A 26424-nucleotide genomic window follows, 5' to 3' on the forward strand; every position below is an offset into this window, starting at 1 on the left:
ATGGGGAAGTGCTGGAGAGCAGCTGTGGCATGGATGGGCCGTGCCTTGGAGAAGGCTGAGGCCATGGTTTGGGAGCAGCTTTTCTTCCAGCCATGGGTGGTGTGAGGTGAGTCCCTGTGTGCTTGGCAGGGTGGGATCAGAGCTTTAGGGAGCTGGCAGCGAGCACAGGAGCATCCTGCTCTGGGCAGCTGCTGAGGGCTGGATGTGCCGTGGCTGGCTGCAGGCTGGGCACAGGTCCTGCCCTCCTGCTCTGTGCCAAAGGCAGCAGGGATGGGCAGCTCTGGGCACAGCTCTGGGCACAGCCAGCATGGCCTGGGCACTGCAGGCCTTGGCACAAGGGCACAGGAGCCCTCAGCTGACGGGCACTTTCTGCTTTCTCTCCTTGCAGCCGGGCTCTGCGGGTGCTGAGGCTGCTCTGGGCTCTGCCAGGGCTCTGCTGGGCTCAGCCCTGGGCCCAGCTGGGCTGGCTCTGCCCTCACATTGCTCTGACAGCTCTGCATCAGACGAGCCCTTTGTGAGCACAGCGCCTGAGCTTTCTGCTTTGGCAGGTGAGTGAGACTCTGCTGCAGGCCCAGAGATTGCAGCTGGGGACACACATCCAACTGGCAAGAGCCAAAACTCTCCACAGTCCCAGCTGAACGCCTGGATCTGCACAGGGTGTTTTGTCTGTCCCATTCTTCCTTCTTTATTGGCTGGAATTGTGCAATTGCACTTTCTTCCTCCTCTAGCGGTGCCACGAGTGGGCCAAAGCTGGCGAGTGGGCCGTGCTCCTGAGGCTGTGCAGTCTGGAGCTGGTGGATGGAGAATTGCCCTTCTGCACTTCCAAACCAGAGCAAAAAGCCGTAAGTGGGACTTAGTTTCTCTTTGAAATCTCTGACAGTTTCAAAAGGAAGGTGCAGCTCATTCTCAGGCTGAGAAGGAACGTCATCTTCTAAGAGATTTGGGCTTTGACAGAGTTTCCATGCCCAGTTCTGCTTAGAGCTGGAAGGGCACAAAAAAAATTTAGTCTTGCTTCGACCACAATTTCAAATACCAGTGTTAGAAACAAAACCCAAAATCTTTTAAGAGATTGCTGAGGTCAGTAAGATGGATCCATGCCATCAGCACATTTACAATGGAAATAACTGAGTTCACTTTTTCAAAAGATCATTTACTTCTTAATGCAAAGAATGTAACTTTGCATTTATGTTTTGGTTTTTTCACTAACATTATGTTATGTTTTTACTAAAACTTGGATTTTATTCTTATCTTTTACAATTTACCTATTTTTTCCTTTTTCCTTTTTTTCTTTTTTCAATAGAAAACATGTCCTATCAAAGGAATGTCCTTTGCTCCTGGTTCCTGTGTGGAGCAGCTCCCTTCCTGCTGGCTGAGCTGCTCAGGCAGAGCCCGGCAGCTCCTGGCCCTGCAGGGCTGAGGCTTTTCCCCGTTGCTGGGCACAGACTGATGGAGCAGCACTGCTGAACTCGGGCACACAGAGGGACCAGCAGCAGCTGCCTTTGGCCACCTGAGGCTCCAAGGCCCAAACTCTGAGCAGCCAGGGCTGGAAGAGACTGGCAGGATCTGATCCCTGACTCTGGGCCAAGGCTGCACAAATGACCCCCCAGCAGCAGCAGCAGCAGATGGAGCTGACTTTGAGCACAGCCCCTGCCCCTCTTCCCTCCCATGTGCAGCGGTGTCACTGCAGCCTGAGGCACCTGGGAGCCCCCAGTGCCAGCAGGGACTGGAGATGGCAGCCCTGGGCTCCTGGAGGCTGTGCAAGGAACGGAGCTGGGCACTCCCTGTCCATGGGGAGCTTCCAGATGGAAAAGGCTGCTGTGCCCAGGCAGCTCCAAGGGCACAGAAAGGAGGCTCTGGAGCACTGGATCTGTGCCAGTGCCACAGTCCTGGGCAGCAGCCAGCGAGCCCTGGGGGAACAGAGGGCACAGCACGAGGGACAGAGCCAGGCAAGGGCAGAGACTGGAGAGAGCCAGGCCCGGGAGCAGGAACAGCTGCTCCATTGCACTCTTGGAGAAAGCTCTTGGCTGGTTCAAAGTGCTGAAAGGCGTGAAGGGCAGAGAGGAGGCCACAGCAAACAATGCTGCTGTTTGCACAGCCTCCCCTCTCCGTGTCCCAGAAGGAATTGCATGGACTGTGTTCTTCTCTCCGAGTTGTTTTGTTCAGCATGAGCAGTTCAGCACCAGGAGCTGAAGGAGCTGACGCCTCAGGCCACAGGAGCTGGGCAAGAGGGAATTTTTGGAGCAAAGGAATGCTGCTAAAATAGTCCCAGCTGAATGCAGTGAATAGAATCATGGAATCACAGAATCCTTTCTGTTGGAAAAGCCCTCTGAGCTCACCCAGTGCAGCCGCTCACCCAGCAGTGCCAAGCCCAGCACTAAACCACGTCCCTGAAGTGCCAAGGCCTGGACACCAGCCCTGAGTGAGGCCTGGACAGCAGGCCCTGAGCCAAAGGTGGCCTCTGGATGAACCTTCCCAGCAAAGGTTATCTTTGTATCTGCTCCTTGATGAAATATGCATGGTCATTAGCACTGAGATAGATGTAGCCACTCATTAGTGAAACATGTATAGAGCTTTGTGTATTTAGAAGCCAGACAAGGCCATGAAATCTGACATCTGGCCTTGTTTGGGGCTGAAGGATCAAAGTCACCTCCCATGGTTCCTCCTTGAGCCCTGGCCAGGCTTTGGGAGGGACCCAAGAGGAGGATGAAAGCAGATGTTGGCACACTAGCAGTGCTGTCAGTTTGTTCATTCAGCACTGTCAGAGCTGGGCCCTCTCCCAGCGGGGTTGGAGCCTCACCTGGGGCTGGAGGCACCTGCAGGAATTCCCAGTGCCCAGGAGTGGCTCTGCAGCCTTTGGCTGTGACAGCTTCCCCAGCTGCTGTGTGGGTCTGGGGGATGGTAAAGGCTGAGGGTAAATGCTGCTGGATCTTTGTTAATCACTGCTGCAATCTTTGGTGGGGATGGTTGGGTGCATTGCTGAGCTGCTCCTTTGGTGATTCTTTGCTGCTCTGAACTGCAGGAAATGACACTGATTCCTTCAGCTGGAGTTTGAAGGAATTTGGTACTGACCCTGCCCACTGGTTAAACAAAACTGGCACAGTCTGGCCAGATGACAACAAAATGTCATTTGTTCAATGTAAATGTGAGGAATCAGTCCCGTCAGAAATTCCCAGCTGGGAAGCTCTTCCCTGGAGTTCCCTGGCTCTGGAGTGGGCTGAGGTCAGAGCCCCGTGTGAGCAGTGGGGCAGTCGGGTAAAAGAAGCTGCACCCCTGGATGTCTTCAAATGCATCCAAAAATTGCACATGGAAAAGGAAAAGACCTTGTGGGTTTGGGCAGACAAAGATGAATTTGTTGAGAGTACGTAGGAAACAGCACCTTCAGAAGGAACAATTATTGTTGGAATGCTCCCACATTGAGCAACAGAAGAAGATTTTAATCTTGACCTGATACGCATTTGTACAAGTGAAATATTGATATAATAAGTATCTATATACATATTTATAGTGTAATAAGACATACATATAATATATCTATATATACATGTATATATAATTCATATATATATTAATATATTCACATAGATAAGTGGGTGTATATGTGTATACACATATGTGTAAAACAATATGTATATATTGTTTATATTGTTTAACACATCCTGCCAGACCAGATCTCCCTGTTTGCCCCAAGGGCCTCTTTGGGAAATGCTCTGATCCACGGGGCTCCATGTGAAGGCTGCTGTGACACTGAGGGACTTGCACAGGAATTCCATCCAGGAGCCTGGGTGCCCCTCAGGGACTGGGACCCAGCCCCTTCCAGCCAGAGGGGAAAGGGCCCTTAAGCCTTGTTAGCCACAGACAGCATGGGAAAGCTGAACAGCAAAGGGCCTGGGGGCATTATTCTGGAATTAAAAAGTGCCAGCTCCATGGACAACAGAATTCTTGTTCCTAACTCGAATGAGATTGAGAAAAAAGAATGAAGAACGGTGTCACTAAAGTACTACTGGTGTCTGTAAGGTGTACCTTGATAGTCAGCCAGAATCTTTGTCTGCCACAAACACCTCTAGTGTTTCACCAAGGGATTGGTCATCAAAATGTAACGATGAGTTATGATGGATTGCTGATCTTCCTTTGTAATTCTTTGCTAATGATGATGTGCTTTGCTGAGTTTATCCTTTTGTAATTCTTGGCAGCTGTGCATGATATAAATGACACAATTCCTTAAGTTGGTGTCTGTGTCTTTGGCAGTGACCCTGCCCACTGGTGAAACAGGGCCCCCTCTTGCCTAAGTGTTCCCTGGGAAGGCAAAAGCCCTCACTCCAAAATTTCCCCCTTCCTCCCTGTTCCCCCCATCACACCCTGAGCATGATGTGCTCTGGTCTGGGCTATGCCCGGGGTCAGCTGGGGTCCCCTGTCCTGGCTGTGTCCCCTGCCCAGCTCCCCCGCAGCCCCAGCCCCTCCCCAGCGTGGCTGACGAGGGGCAGGACAGGCCTTGGCTGTGCTGCAGCTCAGCAAGAACAAAACCATCTCTGCATGCTCAGCCCTGTCCTCAGCACCCAGCCCAGCAGTGTCTCAGTGCCAGGGGCTGTGCCCTCAGTCCCTGCCAGGGGTTTCCATGGCAACTGCCAGGCCAGGTGACCCAGGTGTCCCCCCAGTGCAGGTTGCCATGGAAACAGTGCCCAGCCCTGCCCCTTTCTGTCTGGCTGACCTGGCCTTTGGCCCTGGCAGTGATGTTGGCTGCTGGTTCCTGGTGCCTGAGCGGCCAGCGCGGCACAGGGCAGGTGGCCATGGCACAGCCCCCAGCAAGGGATCCCCTCTGGCTCTGGGCACTGACACCAGCCCTGAGCAAGGGCCCAGGGCAGCTTTCCATGGCCACAAACTACCACAAGGGCTCGGGGCATTGGTTGCCATGGCACTAAACCAAGGACCGGGTCCCTGTGGCCATTGCCATGGCACCTGGTGGCACCACCCAGTGTCACTGCAATTGTACCTGGAACAGCCCAGGCACCACTTTGTCCTGAGGGTTGCCATGGCAGCTGAGGACACCAGCAGCCAGTGCTCTGCAAGGGCCATGGGGGAGACGGGAAGGAACAGCAGAGCAGGGGCTGATCCATCCCCAGTGCGCTGCACAGCCCAGGGCAGCATCTCAGAGTGTCCTCATGGAGCTGCCAACAACATCCCCCTCTGCAGCCCTGGCCTCTCCCCCAGCTCACACAGGTGCCCCATCCTTGCAGGCACAGACACAGCAGCACTGCCTCAGCAGCCCCTGTTTGCATTGCACACAGCAGGGGGAGCACCCCCATGCTGTTGGTGTGGGGACATGAACCTGAGGGAGCACAAATGCCATCAGCCCCTGGGCCCAGCAAGGGCTGGGGGACACCAGGGAAAGCACTCAGCTTTGTCGTGGCCTCTGCAGTCAGCCAGAAAGTTTGTTCCCATCAGCTGGGAGTTTCCTGTCCCACTGCAGACGCTGTTGCTCAGAGCCAGGGCTGCCTGGCAGCCACCCCCAAACTGCCCTCATTATTTTCTTGGCTTCACCTTTGCTTTCTTTCCTCTTCCTGATACAAATGTCTTCCTACTGCCCACCCCTGTTCCCTTCTCTGCAAACAGCCCATCCCTGTTTGCTCTTTCCTCTCTGGTCCCACTCCCCATTGCAGTTCCAGGCTTGGCACCATGGGAGCGTCCCTTGGGGAGCAGGACCATCCTACAAGCGCTGCAGGAATTGTCTGCAGGCTCCTGCAGTGCCTGGTGCTGCTCCCTTGCCAGAGGCACCCCAGGCCAGGGGGGCACGTCTGGGCTGCTGTGTGTGGCTCTGGGGCTCCCTGTTCTGGGCAGTAAGGAGGAGCTGCAGAGGCTCTGCAGGACTGACAGGATGGGCTTTAGGGCTGGCAGGAGAAGCTGAGGGACCTGGGCTGCTGGAGCTTCTGAAGAGGAGGCCCAGGGCTCATCCTGCAACTGCTCCAAGGGTGGTTTCAGAGAATCCCAGAATCAGCAAGGGTGGAACAGGCCATGGAGATCATCAAGTCCAACCTGTTCCCTGACACTGCCTTGTCTCCACTGAGCCTCCTCTTTTCCAGGATAAACAACCCCAGCTCCCTCAGCCACTCCTCACATGACTTGTGTTCCAGACCGCTCCCCAGCCTTGTTGTCCTTCTCTGGACACGCTCCAGCCCCTCCATGTCCTTCCTAAATTGAGGGGCCCAGAACTGGACACAGCACTCAAGGTGCTGCCCAAGCATTGCTGAGCACAGGGGAACAATCCCTGCTCTGCTCCTGCGGGCCACACCATTCCTGATCCAGGCCAGGAGCCATTGGCCTCCTTGCCCACCTGGGCACACTGCTGGCTCATGTCCAGCCTGCTGTCCATCAGTCCCTGCAGGTCCCTTTCTGCCTGGCTGCTGTCCAGCCCCTCTGTGCCCAGCCTGTAGCACTGCAGGGGTTGTTGTGGCCAAAGTGCAGGACCCGGCACTTGGACTTGTTAAACCTCAGCTTGTTGGATTTGGGCCCTGGATCCAGCCTGTCCAGGGCCCTCTGCAGAGCCCTCCCACCCTCCAGCAGATCCACACTCGCACCCAGCTTGGTGTCATCTGCAAATTTGCTGATGCTGGACTCAGTCCCCTCATGCAGATCATCAGTGCAGACATTGAAATCCACGCAGGCTGGCTCTGATCCCTCGGCCATCCTGTGGGTGCCCTGTGATGGCACTCAAGGTGATCTGTTCCATAACCTTGCCGGGCACCAAGGTCAGGCTGACAGGCCTGGAGTTCCCCAGATCCTCCTTCCAGCCCTTCTTGGGGATGGGCTCACACTGGCACCTCCAGTCCTCTGGGACCTCCCTGCTGAGCCAGCACTGATGGTAAATGATGGAGAGCAGCCTGGGGAGCTCATCCACAGCTCCCTCATCCCCCTAGGATGGATCCCCTACACCTGTGGGCATCGGAGTGGCTCAGCAGGTCACCACGTTCTTCCTCCTGGATTACAGCAGGCTGTTCTGATCCTTGTGCCCATTTATCAGCTCAGGTGAGCACTTGTCCTGAGGAGAAGCTGTCTTCTTTTTGAAAATTGAGACAAACAAGGTGTAAATTAGCTTAGTTTTTTCTTCATCTGTAGTTACTTTAGTTCTCTGTGTAGGAGCTGACCTTGTGACCTCTTTATCTTTAGTTATATTCTCCACTGCATCCAATAAAGAATAGAGATTCTCCTTTTCACTGTTTTTGCTATAAATTTTTTTATAAAAACACTTTTTTTCTTTTACAGAAGCAGCCAGTTAAGTTCTATTAAAGTTTTCACCTCTCTAATTTTCTTTCTGCATAGCCTAACAATATCCTTAAACACTTCCTGTGTTGCCAGTCCTTTATTCTTCTAGTTTCCACAAAAGCTGCATGGGCAGCCAGGACCGTCATTTTCCTCATTAGGTCATGTTTTGGCATGCTGGGACTGGCTGCTCCTTCCCTGTTAAGATTACTTTCTGGAAATGTGTTCATCCTTCCTAGACTCCTTCCTTTTTAAGGGGACCCTTAAAAAAATCAATACCTGATTTGGTATTCCCCAAATCAGCATCCTAAATAGGCCAAAGTCTGCCCTTCCTAATTCCAGTGCAGAAGTTTTGTTGCTGCCCCTCCTTCTTTCACAGAACATTGAAAACTTGATTATTTCATGGTCACTGTGCCCCAGGCAGCCTCCAAGCCCCACATCTGCCACCAGGCCTTCTGTGTTTGTGAACAGCAGCAGACAGAGCTTTCCTTGGCAGTGAGAGTGTTACCAAAAATTCAGTAAAACAGAAAACTCCTTAACTCCAGTGTAGCATTAAGAAGCAGCATTCTTTATTCAGCTGGATGCACAGGGGATAGCTCCTCCCAAAGCCATGCATGCTGAGTACAGGAGAGTTTCTGTTTATATTCTGTATTTTGCACACATATTTATTGATTGTCCTGGACTAAACACACATATGATAATAATTTCCCCAAAATCACTAACACATTTCCTTTCCCCATTTGCATGCGTTCTTCTGTCCTGGGGGTCTCTCTGATGCTCCCTGGTGGTTGTGGACCCCAATGTTCCCGTGGGACTGGCTGAGCTGGCAGGACACTGAGGCTGGTAATTTTCCAGTTCCCCTTGTGGTAAATAGGTATGATTCGTGCTGATAAAAATTGAAACAATAATCAATATTGATACAGTAATTAATGTTTGAGAATAATAAAATAATTAATAGTTAAAAGTTGTAATGCCAAAGAAGAGAGGGAAAGGAGGGGCTTCACCCACCCCCCCTTCCCAGCAGATGTTCTCAAGGACCACAGGAAAGAAGCTGGAGATACAGTTGCTAAAAATGACCAAGAACCTGGTTGGGTCCAAGAAAATGCTAATTAGAAGGGACTTATTGCTTTGATATGTAGATGCAGTGATATGTTAGTCTTGGCTTACATTGTACTGGCTTGGTGCGCATGTGTAACCCAAAGGTGAATTAAAGGACAACAAAGAAGACTACAGGGCCTTCATCAGTGACAACCCCCAAAGACTTGTGCGACCACCAAACCGAGTGGTGGCGCATGCGTGGTAAAGGTGGTAATGAAGGCGGAGACAGAAAACTGATGAACTGAAAATAGGAGGAGATGGCATTGACACATGGCATATAAGGGGTGATTTTCACTTGGCAAGCTTGTACGTGAAGTGACAAGGGTCATTGAACCCTGCACTCTGTACCCCGCGGTTGTTTTTGCTTATGCGCTATTATTTGAACCAAATTATCCCTTATTTATATATTTTCTAAACTATTCAATTAAAATTGTTGCTATCTTAAATATTGTTTGGTTTTTTTTGATGGGATAATTCGGCAAACATAACACCCTTCTCACACAATGGGCATTGTGTGGTTTCCATAGGCCTGGGGTTGTGAACAACAAGCTCCAGGTGTGACCTCAGCTGGTGAAGACAATTTATCATCTGGTAACAAGAGGTCACAGAGTGGGTTATGACATCACAGAGTGCCAGAGTGAGGTCATTGAGTGCCACTGAGTGCATTATGTGAGGTCATTGAGCAGCTATGACACATGAACAGCCTCTGTGACATCACAAAGCCAGCTATGACATCACAGGGCAGCAGTCTGATATCACAGAGAAGATTATGAAATCACAGAGCAGACTATGACATCACAGAGTGGGTTGTGTGAGGTCATCAAGCAGCTCTGGCATCATAGACTGCCTCTGTGACATCACAGAGCCAGTTGTGACATCACAGTTCCAAGTCTGACATCATAGAGCATACTGTGATGTCACAGAGTTGGCAGTGACATCAGAGACCATCTGTGTGACATTGGAGAATATGCTATGACCTCACAGAGCAGACTGTGACATCACAGGACAGACCTCTGACATCAAAGATCAGACTACAACATCACAGATTTTCCCGTGACATCACAGATTTTGCTGTGACATTACAGGATGGCAATGTGACATCACAGAGGAGATTGTGGCATCAGAGAGCAGATCTGTGACATTAGAGAATGGGCTGTGACATCACAGAGCAGGCTGTGACATCTCAGAGGGGCTTTGTGACATCCCAGCAAGGCTGTGTCAGGTCACTGGCTTGGTCACTCTGCCCCAGCTCCCCCTCACAGTTTCTCCCAACAACTCCAATGCTGTTCATGCCCAGCAGGGTCCCTGTCCCCTGGGATCCCCCCGGCCCACCTGGAGCCACAGCGTCCACCAAAGAATGTTCCACAGGATGCACCCCAGAGCCTGACAGGGGACAAGGGGCCAGGGCTGTGTGACCAGGACAGCAAGGACGGGGATTATCCAGGTCACTGTGGCCTGTGTTGGGTTGCCCAGGGCAGGAAAGATGTCTGGCAGCTGGAGCAGGGTCTGGGAAGGGCCTCCAAGGTGGGGCTGGAGCCCTTGGGCTGTGAGCAGAGGCTGAGGGAGCTGGGCTTGTCCAGCCCAGAGCAGGGAAGGCTGAGGGGCTCCTCATCCCAGCCTGGCAGTGTCAGCAAGGAGGGGATGGAGAACACAGAGTCAGGCTCTTCACAGGGGGCTGGGGGGAGACAAAAGCCAATGAGTAGATGGGGAAAGAGGGGAGATCAGCCAGGACAGGAGGAGTTGAAATGAGTCAGGCTGGTTTCAGCATTTCTTCAGCACCAAAAGAACCTGACCTCCCTTCTCCACCCACCACTGACAGCTTTGCAAATCAGGAACTGTTGGAGCTCTTTTGCCCCTACTTCAGGACGAGCATCCTGATAAAAGAAATTAATTGTGTTTATATCTATCACAGAACCACATTTGTCTGACATTAATTTTAGTATGGAAATCACCTGTGGATGGTGCCCTCACCAGATACTTCTGGGACGTTGTGCATAGCTCAGGGAAGAGCGTGATTGTTATTAAATTGTGTCCTTTTCAACCATGGTCTGTTGGCCATGAAGAGAAACTTTCTGTGCCTCTGAGTCTCACCAGTTCCTGACCCCCAAAGGACACAAACTTGATGAGTTGTGGTTCCCACTCCAGTGGTGGCACCTGCACCTCCCTCTATTTCCAGAGCAGAGCTCCCTTGTCCCAGAAAGTCCCTGGCAATGCAGAGATGAAGGAAACAGGACAGGCCTTTTGGATCAGAGGCAGGGCACAGCCAGGGATTTGGGGTGGTTGTGAGCCTGGGGCAGGACCCGGCCCTTGGCCTTGGTGAACCTCATCCCATTGTCCATGGCCCATGGATGGCTCCAGCCTGTCCAGATCCCTCTGCAGAGCTTCCTGCCCCTCCAGCACAGCCACACTGCCACCCAGCTTGGGCTCACCTGGGAACGGACTGAGGGTGCCCTCGATGGCCTCATCCAGATCAGCAATAAAGAGATTGAACTGACCGGGCCCCAGCCCTGAGCCCTGGGGACACCCTGGATGTGACTCCATTCCTCAGAGGCTCTGAGTGCCAGGGATCGAATGAGGGAAATGGTGGTGTGATAAATGAATATGATTCATGCTAACAACTGTAACTATATCGATATTTTAGAAAAAAGTAATAGAGGAAAAGAATATGTAATTAGTGTCACAAAACAGATGTTTTCAGATGTTCATGAGATTATAGGATCCAGGATGTAGATTGTAATAAGTAACATCCCAAAACAGAGTAGGCCTTGGGATAATTAGAGAATCAACCTTGAAATAAACAGAATTGAAATGATTCCAGGTGCCTATGAAATAAAAAGGCTTTCTTTTGGAATATAATGCTGGCTTCTATAACACACGACTTGGGGCGCATCTGCAACATGTGGGGTTGTTCAAAGAATAGTGACGATGAGGAGGAGCCTCCATTGGATTGACCATCAAAGAGCCAAAAGACCCCTTAGCAACAGTGGGAGCATGAACTGTGCAGTACAGTGACATAGATTTCAAGAATCAAAAACAGGAAGAGATTTATGGGAAAATATTGATGAATTTGTATTAGCATACAGTATATAAATATGTGTTTGGATTCCTGTGCTTTTTGTACAGGAGGGTGAGAGAAACCCTCCCCATATCCTGATTGATCAGTTTTGCTTATGCTTTATCAGAACCACTGAGAAATTTTTTTGTATCTGTTTGACTTTATTTGATTGTAGTATTTTACAAAACATTGCTGCTCAATTAAAATTGCTACTAATATCAACATGGTTGTTTATTGAATTAGAATGTAGAAATTCTTTCGTAACAGTGGGAAAGAGGAAGGGACAAAGTCTTATTGATAGCAATAAAAGGTGTGTATTTTCATATCTATTCTGACAGCATTAGAAGGTGCTTGGGGTCAGTATAAACTGGACATTGCTGATACCAATCTATAAAGAGGAAAAGATAACAAGATAAAACGATTCTCTCCTAATTGTTTTCACTACAGTATATTCACTTTGCATACACTTCAGAAGTCTGTCTAATTAAGCACAAAAGAATTTAGAACTTAAATTATTCTCAGGGGCTTTTCTTGTTTGGGCATTTTGAACAAATGTTTATGAGCCTTTGTCATTGTGAATTCCTGAACTGAAGAGCTCCAGAAAGAAGAGGCCTCTGGAGTAAAAAAATTCATCAGCAACGTCCAGGTGGCTGAGGATCCATCCCCATCAGAGCAGCAATGAACAGAAATGGGCACAGCTTTGTGGCTGCCCCAGCTCTGGGATGGGCCATGGGCCTGGAGCAGGAGCAGCTCTTGAGGGTCCCAAGGCCAGGGCTTTTGTGCTGCCCTGGGCAGATGGGATGGCAGCAGGGGCTGCAGAGCTCTCAGCACCTCAGCCCGACAGGGAGCAGGGCAGCCAGGGAGCCTCCTTTGGCCTTGGCCAAGCACCTTCCCCCATGGCTGGGGCTGAGTCCTGTGGCAGCTGCAGCTGCTGCTGTGCCAGGGGCTGAGGCCGTGGGGCAGTGCCCAGAGCAGCCTGGCCTGAGCAGAGCTGTGGGGTCAGAGCCAGCTGGGCTGGGCTGGGGAGAGGCCCTTGGTGCTGCCCAGAGCTCAGGGCAGCTGGCAGAGCTTGCAGGGAGCTGGGCTGGGCTCAGAGAGCCTGGCCCAGAAACCATCAGTGTCCATCTCAGCCTGACTGAGCATGCAGGGGCAGGACTCAGGCCAGGCCTTGTGGGGCAGGGCCAGCGCCTGTGCAAGGCATTGCAAACAGGCAAGTGGCCCAGAGAGGAGGCTGCTCTGTGCCCTTGGTGGCATGGACAGAGCAGGGAGGGGGCCCAGGACATTTGTCAGTGCCAGCCTCTGTCCACATGTGTTGGCAGCCCTGGCTGCTGAGGCCAGCTTTGGCCTGGGCTGAGTTTGGCTGTGGCCCAGCTCCATCCTCCTGCAGGGCTCAGGGCCTGTTCCCGGCCATGGCCAGCCCTGGCTGCCTCTCTGCTGGCCCAGAGGCCGGCAGAGCCCGGGGCAGGGCTGTCTGTGCAGCCCCACCGGTGCCACGGGCTCTGCAGAAGCTGGCAGAGGCTGCCCAGCAGGGAGGCCATGGGGCACAGAGCCCCAAGGCTGCTGTGGGCACCACGGCACAGGGGCCGTTCCCAGCCGCAATGCTGCTGGCCTGGGCTGGGCCTGCACAGGGGCTGGGCCTGCACAGGGCCACGAAGGGGCCACGCAGCCACTACCGGGGCTGACAGCAAGGCCAGGCACACACAAGCAATTGCTGAGCATGGCCTGCGCTGGCCAGGCCTGACTGTGCCAAAGGCAGAGCTCAGCTGCCCTTGGGGGCTGCAGCAACAGTCCAGAGCCCAAAGAGCCTCCATTGCTGTGCTGGAGACCAAGGCTGCCGGAGGGAAATGCAGGGCTGCTGTGGAATGGGGAGGGCATTGAATTCCAGCACACACCGCAGCTCTCTGATGATCCCAGCACCATGCTGGGCCCTGTTTCAGACTGGAACAGAGCAGATGTTGGTGGGACATGAGCCCTGCAGGGCTGGCAGGGACCTGCAGCTCTAAAGGTGCTCTGCTCTTCCTCAGGTGCTCTCAAAGAGATCCAACTCCAGCTGGGCACCTCAGGGCACAACTGGCACAACCTGTTCACGGGCACACAACTGATGTCTGCTTGGAAAGTGGCACAGGTGTTAATACCTGTTAGTTTCACAGAATCACAGAATCACAGAATCACAGAATTTCTAGGTTGGAAGAGACCTTTAAGATCATCGAGTCCAACCCATGTTCTAACACCTCAACTAGATCATGGCACCAAGTGCCACATCCAGTCTTCCCTTAAACACATCGAGGGATGGTGGCTCCATCACCTCCCTGAGTAGATGATTCCAGTATTTGACCACTCTTTCTGTGAAAAACTTCCTCCCTAATTCTAGCCTATATCTCCCTTGGTGCAGCTTGAGACTGTGTCCTCTTGTTCTGTCTGTTCTTGCCTAGAGAAAGAGACTGACCCCCAGCTCACCACAGCCATCCTTCAGGAAGTTGAAGAGGGTGATAAGGTCACCTCTGAATCTCCTTTTCTCCAGGCTGAACAACCCCAGCTCCCTCAGTCTTTCTTCATATGGCTTGTGTTCCAAGCCCCTCACCAGCCTCGTTGCTCTTCTTTGGACACGCTCAAGCATCTCAACGTCCCTCCTAAACTGAGGGGCCCAGAACTGAACGCAATACTCAAGATGTGGCCTCACCAGTGCCATGTACAGGGGAAGGATGACCTCCCTGCTCCTGCCGGCCACACTATTCCTGATGCTGGCCAGGATGCCTTTGGCCTTCCTGGCCACCTGGGCACTCTGCTGGCTCATGTTCAGCCGACAGTCAACCAGCAACCCCAGGTCCCTTTCCACCTGAGCACTGTCCAGCCACATGGTCCCCAGCCTATAATGTTGCAGGGCATTATTGTGGCCAAAGTGCAGGACTTGGCACTTGGACTTATTGAACCTCATCCCATTAGATTCTGCCCATCCATCCAACCATTCCAAGTCCCTCTGCAAAGCCCTTCGTCCTTTTAACAGATCGACACACTTTCCCAGCTTAGTGTCATCTGCAAATTTGCTAATGAAAGACTCTAATTTCATGACATACAAACAAATCTTTATTATCTGGGTCATATGAGTACTTTTAAGAATTGGCAGAGTTTTCCCACCAGGAACAGGAATTTCCTCAAGGTGTACTGATGGCAGGAGGAAAAATACTGATCTTCCTTTCTACGGGTGTCACCAATATTCTGTTTATTACTTCATCTCCCTTTTCCTTCAGGTGTTTTCAGCTCTTCTGTTGAAATGGCCATGTCTAAGGACATCTCTTCTTTTACAGCAGGTGGATCTATGTACTTCTACTGCTCTCTGATTTCCTCCTCTAGATGCTCTCTGGTCAGTCAGGTGCCTCTCAACAGACTGGCTTCATGCTTTGAGCTGGAAGAAATTGCCCAATATTTCTGAAGTTCAAATAAATATATAATAAATATCATTTTAATTGTGTTTTTATCTATCACAGAATTACCTTATGCCTTGTTTAAAACTGTTGCTGTACAGAAATCCCTTGGGGATGGGGGACATGTCAGAGTCTGCAGAGACATCACAGAGAGCTGTGATGATTATTAAACTGTTCAAATGTCCAGCTTGTGTTTGTTGGCAAGAAACCTTTCTGTGCCTCTGAGTGTCACCAGCACCTGACCCGAAAGGACACAAACCTGATGAGTTGTGGTTCCCACTGCAGGGGCTGCACTTGGACCTTGGCTCTGCACAGGAGAGCTCTTCATCCCCTTTCTCTCTTTTCGTCCATCTGGGAATGTAGAGGGCCCCTGACTTCAGTGTGTGACTCGTGTGTGCAAAGAGCAAATCTGGGCAGAATCGGGGCAGGGAGGGTTTGCAGGGATATTGGGATCTGTGCTGGGCACAGAAGGTGTTTTCCATTGCTCTGAGACTGTCTGCTGTGGAAAGTGGATTTAATATCCAGCAGAGGAATGACTTTTGCCTTTGATGGTGCTAAGCCTTCCCTTGGCTTTGTTGGCTGACAAGAAGTGAGCATCCCTCTGTGTCTTGGGCAGCTCCTTCTCCAAGGAAAGCAGGTGGGAGTTGGAGCCAAGGAGCTGAAAGCTGCAGGTGCAGCCTGGGCTGGAGGGAGCTCAGATTTGCACAAGGCTGCTCTGAGTGCCACGGCTTGGATGGGGAAAGGGTGGGGTGGGGGTAGGGACAGAGTCTGATTGAAGTCATGAAGGGTCTTGATTTTTATATCTATTCAAACTGCATGAGGAGGTACCTGGATTCAGTGTCAATTGGAGATTGCTATTTACAGAGGAAACAAGAAAAACCTAAACAGGACCTAAAAAATCTTTTCTCACTGTCTTTTAAAATAGATCATATTCAGTTGAATGCACTTCTGAAATCTCTCTTATTAACCACACAAGATTTAGAAACTGAAGTCAAATTATCCCCAGAGGCTTGGCTTGTTTAGATGTTCTGAGTGTTAATGAGCCCTGGGACACTGAATTCCTGCACTGAAGAGCTGAAGGCTGAACAAGCCTCTGGAGCAGGAAAATTCAGCAGCAGCCTCCAAGGTGCTGAGGATGTCAGCAGCCCCCACTGAGGCCATCCCTGCCCAGAGACCGTGGGGGAATGGGCAGACAAGGAGAGCGTCCCTGGGGCTGGGGCAGCACAACTCAGAGGCACCAGAGGCTCCAGCTGGGCAATGGAGTGTGGAATGTGGCTGGGAAAGCCCTGCCTGGGCTGGGTCAAGCAGGACACACAAGCCCTGCTCCCATTCCCCAAACAATTCTCTCAAACAAGGTGCCCTTGATGCCTCAGGCTCTCCCTGGCACAGCTCCCAGCACGGCACTCTGCCCTTGTGCCCGAGCCCTTCCCTGTGCTGGGGCTAGCCTGGGGCTTTTCCTGCCGCGGGGCCTGCCCTGCTCATGGCACAGGAAAGGCAGTTCCTGCTGGAGCAGGAGGCTCTGCCTGCAATGGGCTCCAACAACCCCAGCAAGGCCCTGTTTGCAAAGCCCCCAGTGGGAAATGAAGGAGGGGTGTCACACTGCTTTTGGGGTGAATCATGCTGAAACCAGCCTGACTCCTCCATCCCAAATTTCAGATTCCTCAGAGGGAATTGAAGCGGTGGCAGGGGTGGAAAAATCCCCAGAGAAAGGAACAACCAAGTGACACCACTGAGAGCTTCTGCAGAGCTGCTGAGCTGGCCCAGCCTGGGCACATCTGACTGACAGGGCAGAACCTCAGACTGGAAAAGCCACATCCCAAATTTTAATGGCAGCATCTCCTGACATTTCCCTTCTTGGGGGAGGTGGGGATTCCTCCCTGCAGTGGGGAAACCCCTCAAGGTCACTGCTCCTGGCTGAGCCAAAGGGACTTGCCCACAGTCAATGGTCTGCAGGAGTGACATCAATCTCTGATTAATTACAGATTTTGCTTTAATACAGATGCTTTGAAATAATTTCTTAGTGCTCTATATAATATATTATACATCTCTTAAATCATGGGTAAATATTTCTGATTTAGACAATTTTCTCTAATAATTACCATAATAGATAATACATATTTACATAAATATATCTGGTTTGCCATCCCTAATCCTGTGGGACAAATTCTACAACGGTTTGTTTCCCGCTTTATAATTCTTTACACAAAAATTTTTGAAAAGTCTGCAGCTGGGATTGGAAACAGCTGCTCCAGTGTGGCTCTCCCAGAAGGAGTTTAGAAAGCCTGGACATCCTTGGGGGTATTTGGGGCTGATTTCTGCACCTCGTGACCCAACAGAAACTTCTGTAATAAACTTTGACTGAAGCTACCACTGTGCCCATGACAGGAACCCCTGTGAGTGTCTGGGACATCCTGGCTCTTTGGCAGCCTGGGGACTCCTGGGATGTCACCATGGAGCCCCCGTGAGTGCCTGTGACAGATCGGTGCCTTTGCAGCCCAAGGTCCCCCTGGGATGTCACCATGGAATGGCTGTGACTGCCTCTGACCACAGGGCTCTTTAACATCCCGAGAAAGCCCTGGGAGGTGTCCATGGAGCCCCTGTCTGTGCCTGTGACATTCCAGCTCTGGAACAGCCTGGAGACTCCTGGAAAGTTCCCATGGAACCCCTCTGAGGGCCTGTGACAAATCTGATCCTTAGCAGGCAACCATCACCAGCCTCCTGTTGTTCTGTTCAGTTTCCACGGCAACCATTACCAGGACCCTGTTGCTATGGTCAGTTTCCATGGCAACCATCACCAGCCCCCTGTTGCTATGGTCAGTCCCTCAGCAGCTCCATGGAGATCCCATGCCAGGGGTGGTTGCCATGGACACCAGCTCAGGCCTGCAGCCACAGCCCGTTGCCATGGCAACCATTGGCAGCCACATCCCAGGCTCATGGGATCCCAGAACCACAGAATTGGCTGAGCTGGGAGGGACCCATCAGGATCCTCCAGTCCAACTGCTGGCCCTGCACAGGACTCCCCAACAATGCCAGCCTGGGCCTGGCAGTGCTGTCCAAACGCTGCTGCAGCTCAGAGAGCCCTGGAGCTGGGACCCTTCCCTGGGGAGCCTGGGCAGGGCCCCAGCAGCCTCTGGGCAAAAACCTTTTCCTGACATCCAACCTGAGCCTGCCCTGACTCAGCTGCAGCCGTTCCCTCCACTCCTGTCCCTGGGCACCAGAGGGAAGAGGTTCCCACAGCCCCAGCCAGGGACCCGCTCCCAAGGCTGTTGCCATGGCCACCAGGGCTGGCACCAGCTGGGATGCTCTGTTTCCACAGGCTGGGTTTCAGGAATGGCATTCCCCATATTCCTGCCCCCGCTAAAACTGCACTGCCCTCACTGCCCTCTCGCCTCCCATGGAAAGCACAAAAGGCAAAGATCCCAGGCTGGGATAAGAACAATTTATTGGGAACAGCAATGAGATAAGGAACAAACAGAAACAGAAATAATATTGATAACAGAAGGGATAAGAAAAACTGTTTACAGGGAAAACTAATATATCAACAACAGTCTCTTCCTGGCCACAATTTCCCCTGCCTGGAAAGGACACCCTTCTCCTCAGGGGGAGAGAGAGAGAGTCCCTTTCCTGCCCCTAACAATGACCTGATGTGGGAGTGAATGTAATGACACGGCCATGGCCAGACCCTCATGTTGTTCCATCCCACATCATGTCTTTGGCAAGGGCAGGTAAAGGGACAGGTGTCTTCCCAGATGGATCACAGGGAAAATGGATCACCAGGGCTGTTCCAAATGTGGGCCCTCCAATGGGGGATGGAGCTGGAGTGGTCCCTGAAGCTGTTCCTGCATTTGTGGCATTTGCAGGGCTTCCCTTACCGGTGCCTCCGTTGGTGTCTGGTCAAGGCAGAGCTGGTGGTGAAGCTCTTCCCACACTGGGGACACTCGAAGGGCCTCTCCCCAGTGTGGATGCGCCGGTGGGTGATGAGGGTGGAGTTGTGCTTGAAGCCCTTCCCACAGTCAGGGCAGCGGAAGGGCCTCCCCTCTGTGTGAATCCGCTCATGCATGCGGAGATTTGAGCTGGAATGACACCTCTTCCCACATGTGGGGCACTCGTAAGGCCTCTCCCCAGTGTGGATGCGTCGGTGGGTGACAAGGGCGGAGCTGCAGCTGAAGCCCTTCCCACATTCCCCACACTCGTAGGGCCTCTCCCCAGTGTGGATGCGTTGGTGGGTCACAAGGTGGGAGCTGTAGCTGAAGCCCTTCCCACATTCCCCACATTTGTAGGGCCATTCCCCAGTGTGGGTCATCTGGTGGCTGATCAGGGTGCTGCTCTGTCTGAAGCTCTTCCCACACTCCAAGCACTTGTGGGGCTTCTCCTTATCATGAAGCTGCTCCTGGGCCCTCAGCTCCAAGATCTGGCTGAAGCTCTGTCCACCTTCCTGGCTCTGGGTAAGTCTTTCCTTCTCAGAGCACTCTGGGCTGGTTTTGGAGCCCTTCTTCCTGCAGGATCTCTGGGTATTTTCCTCCCCATTAGAATTCTGCACTGTGGAGTCAATCAAAACAGCCTCTTCCATGAGGTTCTGCCAAGGAGATTTTTCCTCCCTGGTCTCCATCATCAACTTTTTGTCTTGGGAAGGAAGGAGAAGGAGAAGATGGGATTTGCCTCCATTCCAAAAGGAAGGGGAAGGAGATCCCCCCAGTGCATCCCCGGCAGGACGGTCTTGGCAGCAGGGTTGTCCTGCAGCCAGGGGCTGTGCTGGGCTGGGAGATGGTACAAGAGAGAGGGGGAAAGGGGCACTGACTTCCTCCTCACCTGCCTGGGTATCCCAGGGCTCCTTCCTCTTCCTCGCAGCCTCCTCCTCCATCCAATCAAGGTTTGGGAATGGGAAATCCTGTCCTGGCAAGAAAACAAAGGGTGTGCACATTGTCTTTTGTTCCAGGATCTGTGCTGGGCTGGGAGATGGAGCAGGAGAGAGAGGGAAAGGAGCACTGACTTCCTCCTCACCTGCCTGGGTGTCCTGGGGCTCCTTCCTCTTCCTCGCAGCCTCCTCCTCCATCCAATCAAGGTTTGGGAATGGGAAATCCTGTTCTGGGAAGAAAACAAAGGGTGCGCACATTGTCTTTTGTTCTGGTTTGAAGGCAAACCTGGGGGAGAGGCTAAGTCAGAATTACAATTTAATAAGAAAATGAAGGTCAAGGCAATGATACAGAAACCCTGCCTTAAACTGACAGAGTCAGAATATAACCTGACACCCTGTTGGTCAGGGTGGTGGCTGCCGTCCCATTAAATGGTGGCTGCAGTCCTGTTAGAGTGATGAATGTGATTCTGTCAGAGCACTGATCCTGTAGAAGGGTCTGGTCTTCCTCTGAAGGTCCAGTGGTGGTTATGGAGCTCTTGTCCTCTGGTAATCCAGTAGGCAAGATGCTCCTGGTTGTAGCAAGGCTCAGCTTATATCCAGGTAGGAATGCTTGGTTCCTCCCCCTGGGCGGAGCACCCCACAATGGGATGATGGAATTTTATCAGTCCTGCAGTGACACTCAATGGCCCATTCACAGAAGATATCTCCCCTGGAGGGCATTATCAGGGCTGAGTCATGGAAGACATAAAGAACCCTGCCCCACCTGTTTATAGCAGTTGATGAAGATGGGGATTGAAAACATGCATATGGTTACATCTTGCATGGCAACCTGAAACAGTGGGGTAATCCCTGCTTAGGGGGTGAACACCACCCCCCTTACCCAAACTGGCTCAGCTGTAAAACCCCCACCCTGGGAAGGGCACACACACAGGGACAATGTCACACTTGCTCTGCTCCAGGGGAGGTCTCGGTCCCTTGTTGCTCATCTTTTCTCTTTCTCTCCATCTCTCTCTCTACCTCAGATTTACTGTTCAATAAAATTCATTTTGGATTTGGTCGCGTTAGCACCTTAACTGGGGCAGAGGCATCTCTCTGACAATTTTACTAACCATATTGCCATATTATTTTGGCGCAGTGAGTTCAGGGCACTGTTCTCTGACCCCAAGTGCCTTTGACAACAGCATGGTTCCCTCCACTGAGGAGGTTATGGTTCTTGCTGGAAGAACTCTTGGAAACTTGGACACAGTCGCTCCTTCCTCCTGGGGAACTTATGGGAGAAATGATGAGGAAAATGGCTTTTATGGGTGGCCAGTGTAAAGAAAATAATTTGTTGTGTTTCTTTATAAAATTGTTAAAATCACTGGAGGAAAGGGAGCAAATGTTACCAGCAAGACTGACAAGGTTAATTCACCCCACAGTGAGGAACAAAAGGCGGCTAAAAGTCCCACAAGAAGCCCAGCTCAAGTAGATAAATTTCCGAATAAGTCCTGAATTCCCAGGCTTGGGGGCTTTACCAAATGTGACAATCATTTTTCTCTTTATCCCTGTCATCTTTGTGACTGCTACACAGAGCTTTCCATTCCTTTTAATAATCTGTATTGGGCCAAATTTCCACTTTCCTGTTATTGGAACTGGCCAGCAGCTGAGCTGGAGCTGTGCAGGAAGCAATGAGTATTGGAATTGCCACATCACTGCTTGGAATGTTGGTTTATTCATATTTGGGATTTGTTTGCGCTTTCATCCCAAGTTACTTGTGGGAAGAGCATATATTCTTCAAAGTGATTTTGCAGAGTCAAGTTTTATTTCTATCAAGTTTATTTTGTCCAGTGCACAGAGGATGCTTAAGGGGTCCCTGTGCCTCTCACACTGGGGGATGCTTGGGAGGGGTTTGGGGGGGTTGTTCCTGTCCCTGTCACCCCAGGCCGTTCCCCAGGGGTGTCCCTGTCCCTCTCACCCCAGGCCATTCCCCAGGGGGTCTCCATCATTCTCACCCCAGGAAATGCCTGGGGGGTCTCCCTCCCTCTCACCCCTGTGCCAGGGGGTGAGAGGGGCAGTCTCTGTCCCTCTCAGCCCAGGGGATGCTCGGGGGTCTCTGTCTCCTCACCCTGGGGGACACTCGGGGGGTCTCCATCCCTCTGGCCTCAGGCAACGCCTGTGCAGGGCTGGGGACCAGGGGCTCTGTGTCCCTCTCACCGCTGAGGGTGCTCGGGGCTGGGGGAGCTCTCTGACCTTCTCACCCCTGGGGAGGCCTGGGGGGGTCTCTTTCCCTCTCACTCACCCCAAACGTCACCCCAAACGTGTGACCCCACCCAAACATCATCGGGGTCAGAGGGACAGAGACACCCCCAAACGCCCAGAAGGACTGAACCTGGGTTTGGTTTGGGGCTGAGGATTTAGGAAGGGGCTGGAATTGGGGCTGGGCTTGGAGTTGGGGCTGAGATTGGATTAGAGGTGGGATTGGGGTTAGGGCTAGACATGGGATTGACTTTCGGGCTGGGGTTGGGATAGATGAGTTTGAGACTGGGATGAGAATAATACAGACCTGAGTGTGTCTAAACATGGAGTGAGACTGAGACCAGAATTGGGGTCAGGTTTGGGATTGAGCTCACCCAGAGTAGGACAGGGGGGATGTCACATCGGGAAGGTTTGGGGAAAATCCTGGTTGGGGGAAAAACAAGGTGTTAATGCCTTGGGTTGGGGATTCCTCCCACCCAAGTCTATCTCTAGAAGTCACCTGCTGTGCATAAAAACCTCCAAAAATCAAGAGTGAATGAAAAAAAAAACACAAGGATTTTCCCATTTCCAGTCTCATCCCTCTGGGGTTCTGGTGGTCCCCTCTCTCAGGGCTGCTGGGGATCCCATGGGTCCTGGGGATTCCCCCCATCCAGGGTCCTGCTTTTGGATTCTGTGAGGTTCTGAGGTCCCAAGGTCCCCCTCTCCAGCCTCCCCTCAATCCAGCCACTCGGGGTTCCCCATTCTTTCCACCACCCTGTCCTGGTTTAGGGCAAATTTGGTTGAAACCCTCCAAAAGCAGTTTCCTCTAGAATGCCGATTCAGCAGCCCCACCCTCAGCCAGTCCGGGAAAATATTTCCGGGGAGAAAATTCTAAAAAAACTTTATTTTACAGGCAAAGCATTCACCAGCACAAAAATTGAACAATATTAAGCAATAAAACCTCCTGCTGCTCAAAAATAGATGACAAACTCCGAAAGTCGCTCCTTTGGTTGTAGCTCGGCCCACTCAGTGTCTTATCAGTGTCTTATCAGTGTCTTATCAGTGTCTTATCAGTGTCTTATCAGTCACTTATCAGTCTATTATCAGTCCGTCCAGCACTGGAAATGCCTCGGCCCAGGTCCATCTCAGTGGGCCTCAGGCGGGACCTGCCGGTGGTGTTCTGGTTGTTCAGTCCAGAGCAGGTTTGAACAGCTCCAAAGAAAAAGAAAAATCAAAGTCCAGGGAACTTCTCTGCCTCAGAGTCCTAAAAACTGATTAAAAGCAAAGGAGAGCTCTGTCCTGCTGTCTGTCCATCCAGGAGCTGGAATGTAGAGGAGTGAGTGCAGTTTCTGAAAACAAACTGCAGCTTCTTCCTCCTTCGCTTCGCTCTCAGAACCAGCCTTAAAGGTGCAGAACTCATTTCTGGGCTAAACAGACCCATGAGGGTACGAGCATCATGAAGTCATCCCAGGACACCCCTGTCAGGGTCAGGGGGTCCCATCCCCGCCTCATCTCCGGGCTGCCGGGGGTCCCCCAGCTCCGGTATCGCCCCTTCCCCTCTCCCCGCCCCGGGGGTCCCCCGTTCCACGGGGATCTCCAAAACCAATGTCCTGTCCTGTTTGTACTGAGCCATCCCCATGTGGACCCCCCGGGACCCTCCCGAGGGGCGATTGCGGCTCCTCTGCCCCCAAAAAAGCTCCTCTTAGGGAGCCTGGAGATATCCGGGGCTCAAGTCCGGGATCTGCCGGTTCTGAACGCTCCTCAAAAGAATCCTCCCGGAGACCCCTGGCTGGAGTTATTTGGGAATTCAGCTACTTGAGCTGGGCTTCTTCTGGGACTTTCAGCAGCCTTGTGTTTTTCATGTTGGAGTGAACGAACCTTTTCAATCTCGCTGGTATCATTTGCTCCCTCTCCTCCAGTGATTTTAATAAACTTTTCAAGGAAGGACAATAAAATATTTTCTTTACAATCCAGACCAACAACAGCCATTTTCCTCATCAGTTCTTCCATAAGTGACTCAGAGGAAGCTGTGTCCAAGTTTCCAAGAGTTCTTCCAGAGAGAACCACACCCTCCTCAGAGGAGGGAACCATGCTGGTGTCAAAGGCACTTGGGGTCAGGGAACAGTGCCCTGAACTCACTATGGCAAAATAATGTCGCAATCTGGTTAAGAAAATTGTTGGAGAGATTCCTCTGCCCCAATTAAGATGCTAAAAAGACCAAATCCAAGGTGGATTTTATTGAACAGTAAATGTGAGGTAGAGAGAGAGATGGAAAGAAAGAGAAAAGGGGGGGAGAGCAAGGGAGTGAGAGGGACAGAGACCTCCCCTGGAGCAGGGCAAGTGTGACATTGTCCCCTGTGTGTGTGGCCTTCCCATGGTGGGGGTTTTACAGCTGAGCCAGTTTGGGTAAGGGGGGTGGTGTTCACCCCCTGAGCAGGGATTACCCCACTGTTTCACGTTGCCATGCAAGACGTAACCAAATGCATGTTTTCAATCCCCAACTTCACAACTGCTATAAACAGGTGGGGCAGGGTTCTTTATCTCTTCCATGACTCAGCCCTGATAATGCCCTCCAGGGGAGATATCTTCTGTGAATGGGCCATTGAGTGTCTCTGCAGGACTGATAAAATTCCATCATCCCATTGTGGGATGCTCCGCCCAGGGGGAGGATCCAAGCATTCCTGCCTGGATATAAGCTGAGGCTTTCAACACCAGGAGCAGCTTGCCTACTGGATTGCCAGAGGACAAGAGCTCCATAACCACCACTGGACCTTCAGAAGAAGACCAGACCCTTCTACAGCATCACTTCTTGGACAGAATCGCATTCATCACTCCAACAGGACTGTAGCCACCATTTAATGGGACTGCTGCCACCACCCTGACCAAGAGGGTGTCAGGTTATATCCTGACTCTGTGAGTTTGAGGCAGTGTTTCTGTATCATTGCCTTCTAATGATCCTAATTTTGTTTTTGAATTGGAATTCTGACTTAGACTCTCCCCCTTTTTGCCTTCAATCTGGTGCAAAATTTAGTGTGCTCATTGCTTGTTTTTCTCCCAAAACAGAATTTCCCGTTCCTAAAACTTAGCCAGATGGAGGGAGAGACTGCGAGGAAGAGGAAGATGCCCCAGGACACCCAGGCAGGTGAGGAGGAAGTCAGTGCCCCTTTCCCCCTCTCTCCAGCTCCATCTCCCAGCCCAGCACAGCCCCTGGCTGCAGGACAACCCTGCTGCCAACGCTGTCCTGCCGGGGATGCACTGGGGGGATCTCCTTCCCCTTCCCTCTGGCACGGAGGCAAATCCCATCTTCTCCTTGTCTTTCCTCCCCCAGACAAGAAGCTGAGGATGGAGACCAAGAAGGACAAATTCCCCCAACAGAATCTTGTGGAAGAGGCCGTTTTGAGCAGTGCCACAGTGCAGAATTCCAACTGGGAGGAAATGCCTCAGAGATCCCACAGGAAGAGGGGCTCCAAAGCCAGCCCAGGGTGCTCTCAGGAGGAAGGACCCACCCTGAGCCATGAAGGTGGACAGAACTTCAGCCAGAGCTCAGAGCTGGTGGTCCATGAGCAGCTTCATGATCAGAAGAAGCCCTACAAGTGCTCAGAGTGTGAGAAGAGCTTCAGGCAGAGCAGCACCCTGATGTGCCACCAGATGATCCACACTGGGGAATGGCCCTACGAGTGTGGGGAGTGTGGGAAGGGCTTCAGCTGCAACTCCGCCCTCATCACCCACCAACGCATCCACACTGGGGAGAAGCCCTACGAGTGTGCCCAGTGTCAGAAGAGGTTTCGGACCAGCTCCAGTCTCCTCCAGCATCAGCAGATTCACACCGATGAGAGGCCCTTCCGCTGCCCTGAGTGTGGAAAAGGCTTCAAGCGCAGCTACACCCTTGTCAGCCACCGGCGCATCCACACTGGGGAGAGGCCCTACGAGTGTTCTGAGTGTGAGAACAGGTTTCACACCAGCTCTGATCTTCTCCTGCATGAGCGGATTCACACGGATGAGAGACCCTTCTTCTGCCCTAGCTGCGGGAAGGGCTTCAAGCGCAACTCCCACCTCATCAGGCACAAGCGGACCCACACTGGGGAGAGGCCCTACAAGTGTGGGGAATGTGGGATGAACTTTAGCCAGAACTCTAACCTGATCTCCCACCAGAAGACCCACACCAGAGAACGGCCCTATGAATGTGGGGAATGTGGGAAGAGCTTCAGTCTTAAGTCTCTCTTGAGCTGCCACCAGAGGATCCACACTGGGGAAAGGCCATACAAATGTGGGGAATGTGGGATGACCTTTAGTAGGAGGCCCCAACTGATCATCCACCAAATGACCCACACTGGGGAGAAGCCCTACAAGTGCCCTGAGTGTCAGAAGAAGTTTCACACCAGTTCTTATCTCGTCCAGCACCAGCGGATTCAGAGGTTGAGAGGCCCTTCCGCTGCCCTGACTGCGGGAAGGGCTTCAAGCACAACTCCACCCTGATCACCCACCGGCGCATCCACTGGGGAGAGGCCCTACGAGTGTCCCCAGTGTGA

The 26424-nt window shown here is 52.0% G+C and overlaps 1 protein-coding gene across 1 annotated transcript in view; it reads left to right on the forward strand.

Moving 5' to 3' along the window:
• Nucleotides 1-26424, forward strand: part of LOC141730220 (uncharacterized) — a 229979-nt gene extending 203555 nt beyond the window's left edge. Inside the window, 2 exon segments of the mRNA XM_074547651.1 lie at nucleotides 25478-26309; nucleotides 26312-26424. Of these exon segments, the coding sequence (XP_074403752.1) occupies nucleotides 25478-26309; nucleotides 26312-26424 (945 nt within the window).

Source organism: Zonotrichia albicollis, chromosome 9, assembly GCF_047830755.1.
Source record: "Zonotrichia albicollis isolate bZonAlb1 chromosome 9, bZonAlb1.hap1, whole genome shotgun sequence".
Taxonomy (NCBI): domain Eukaryota; kingdom Metazoa; phylum Chordata; class Aves; order Passeriformes; family Passerellidae; genus Zonotrichia; species Zonotrichia albicollis.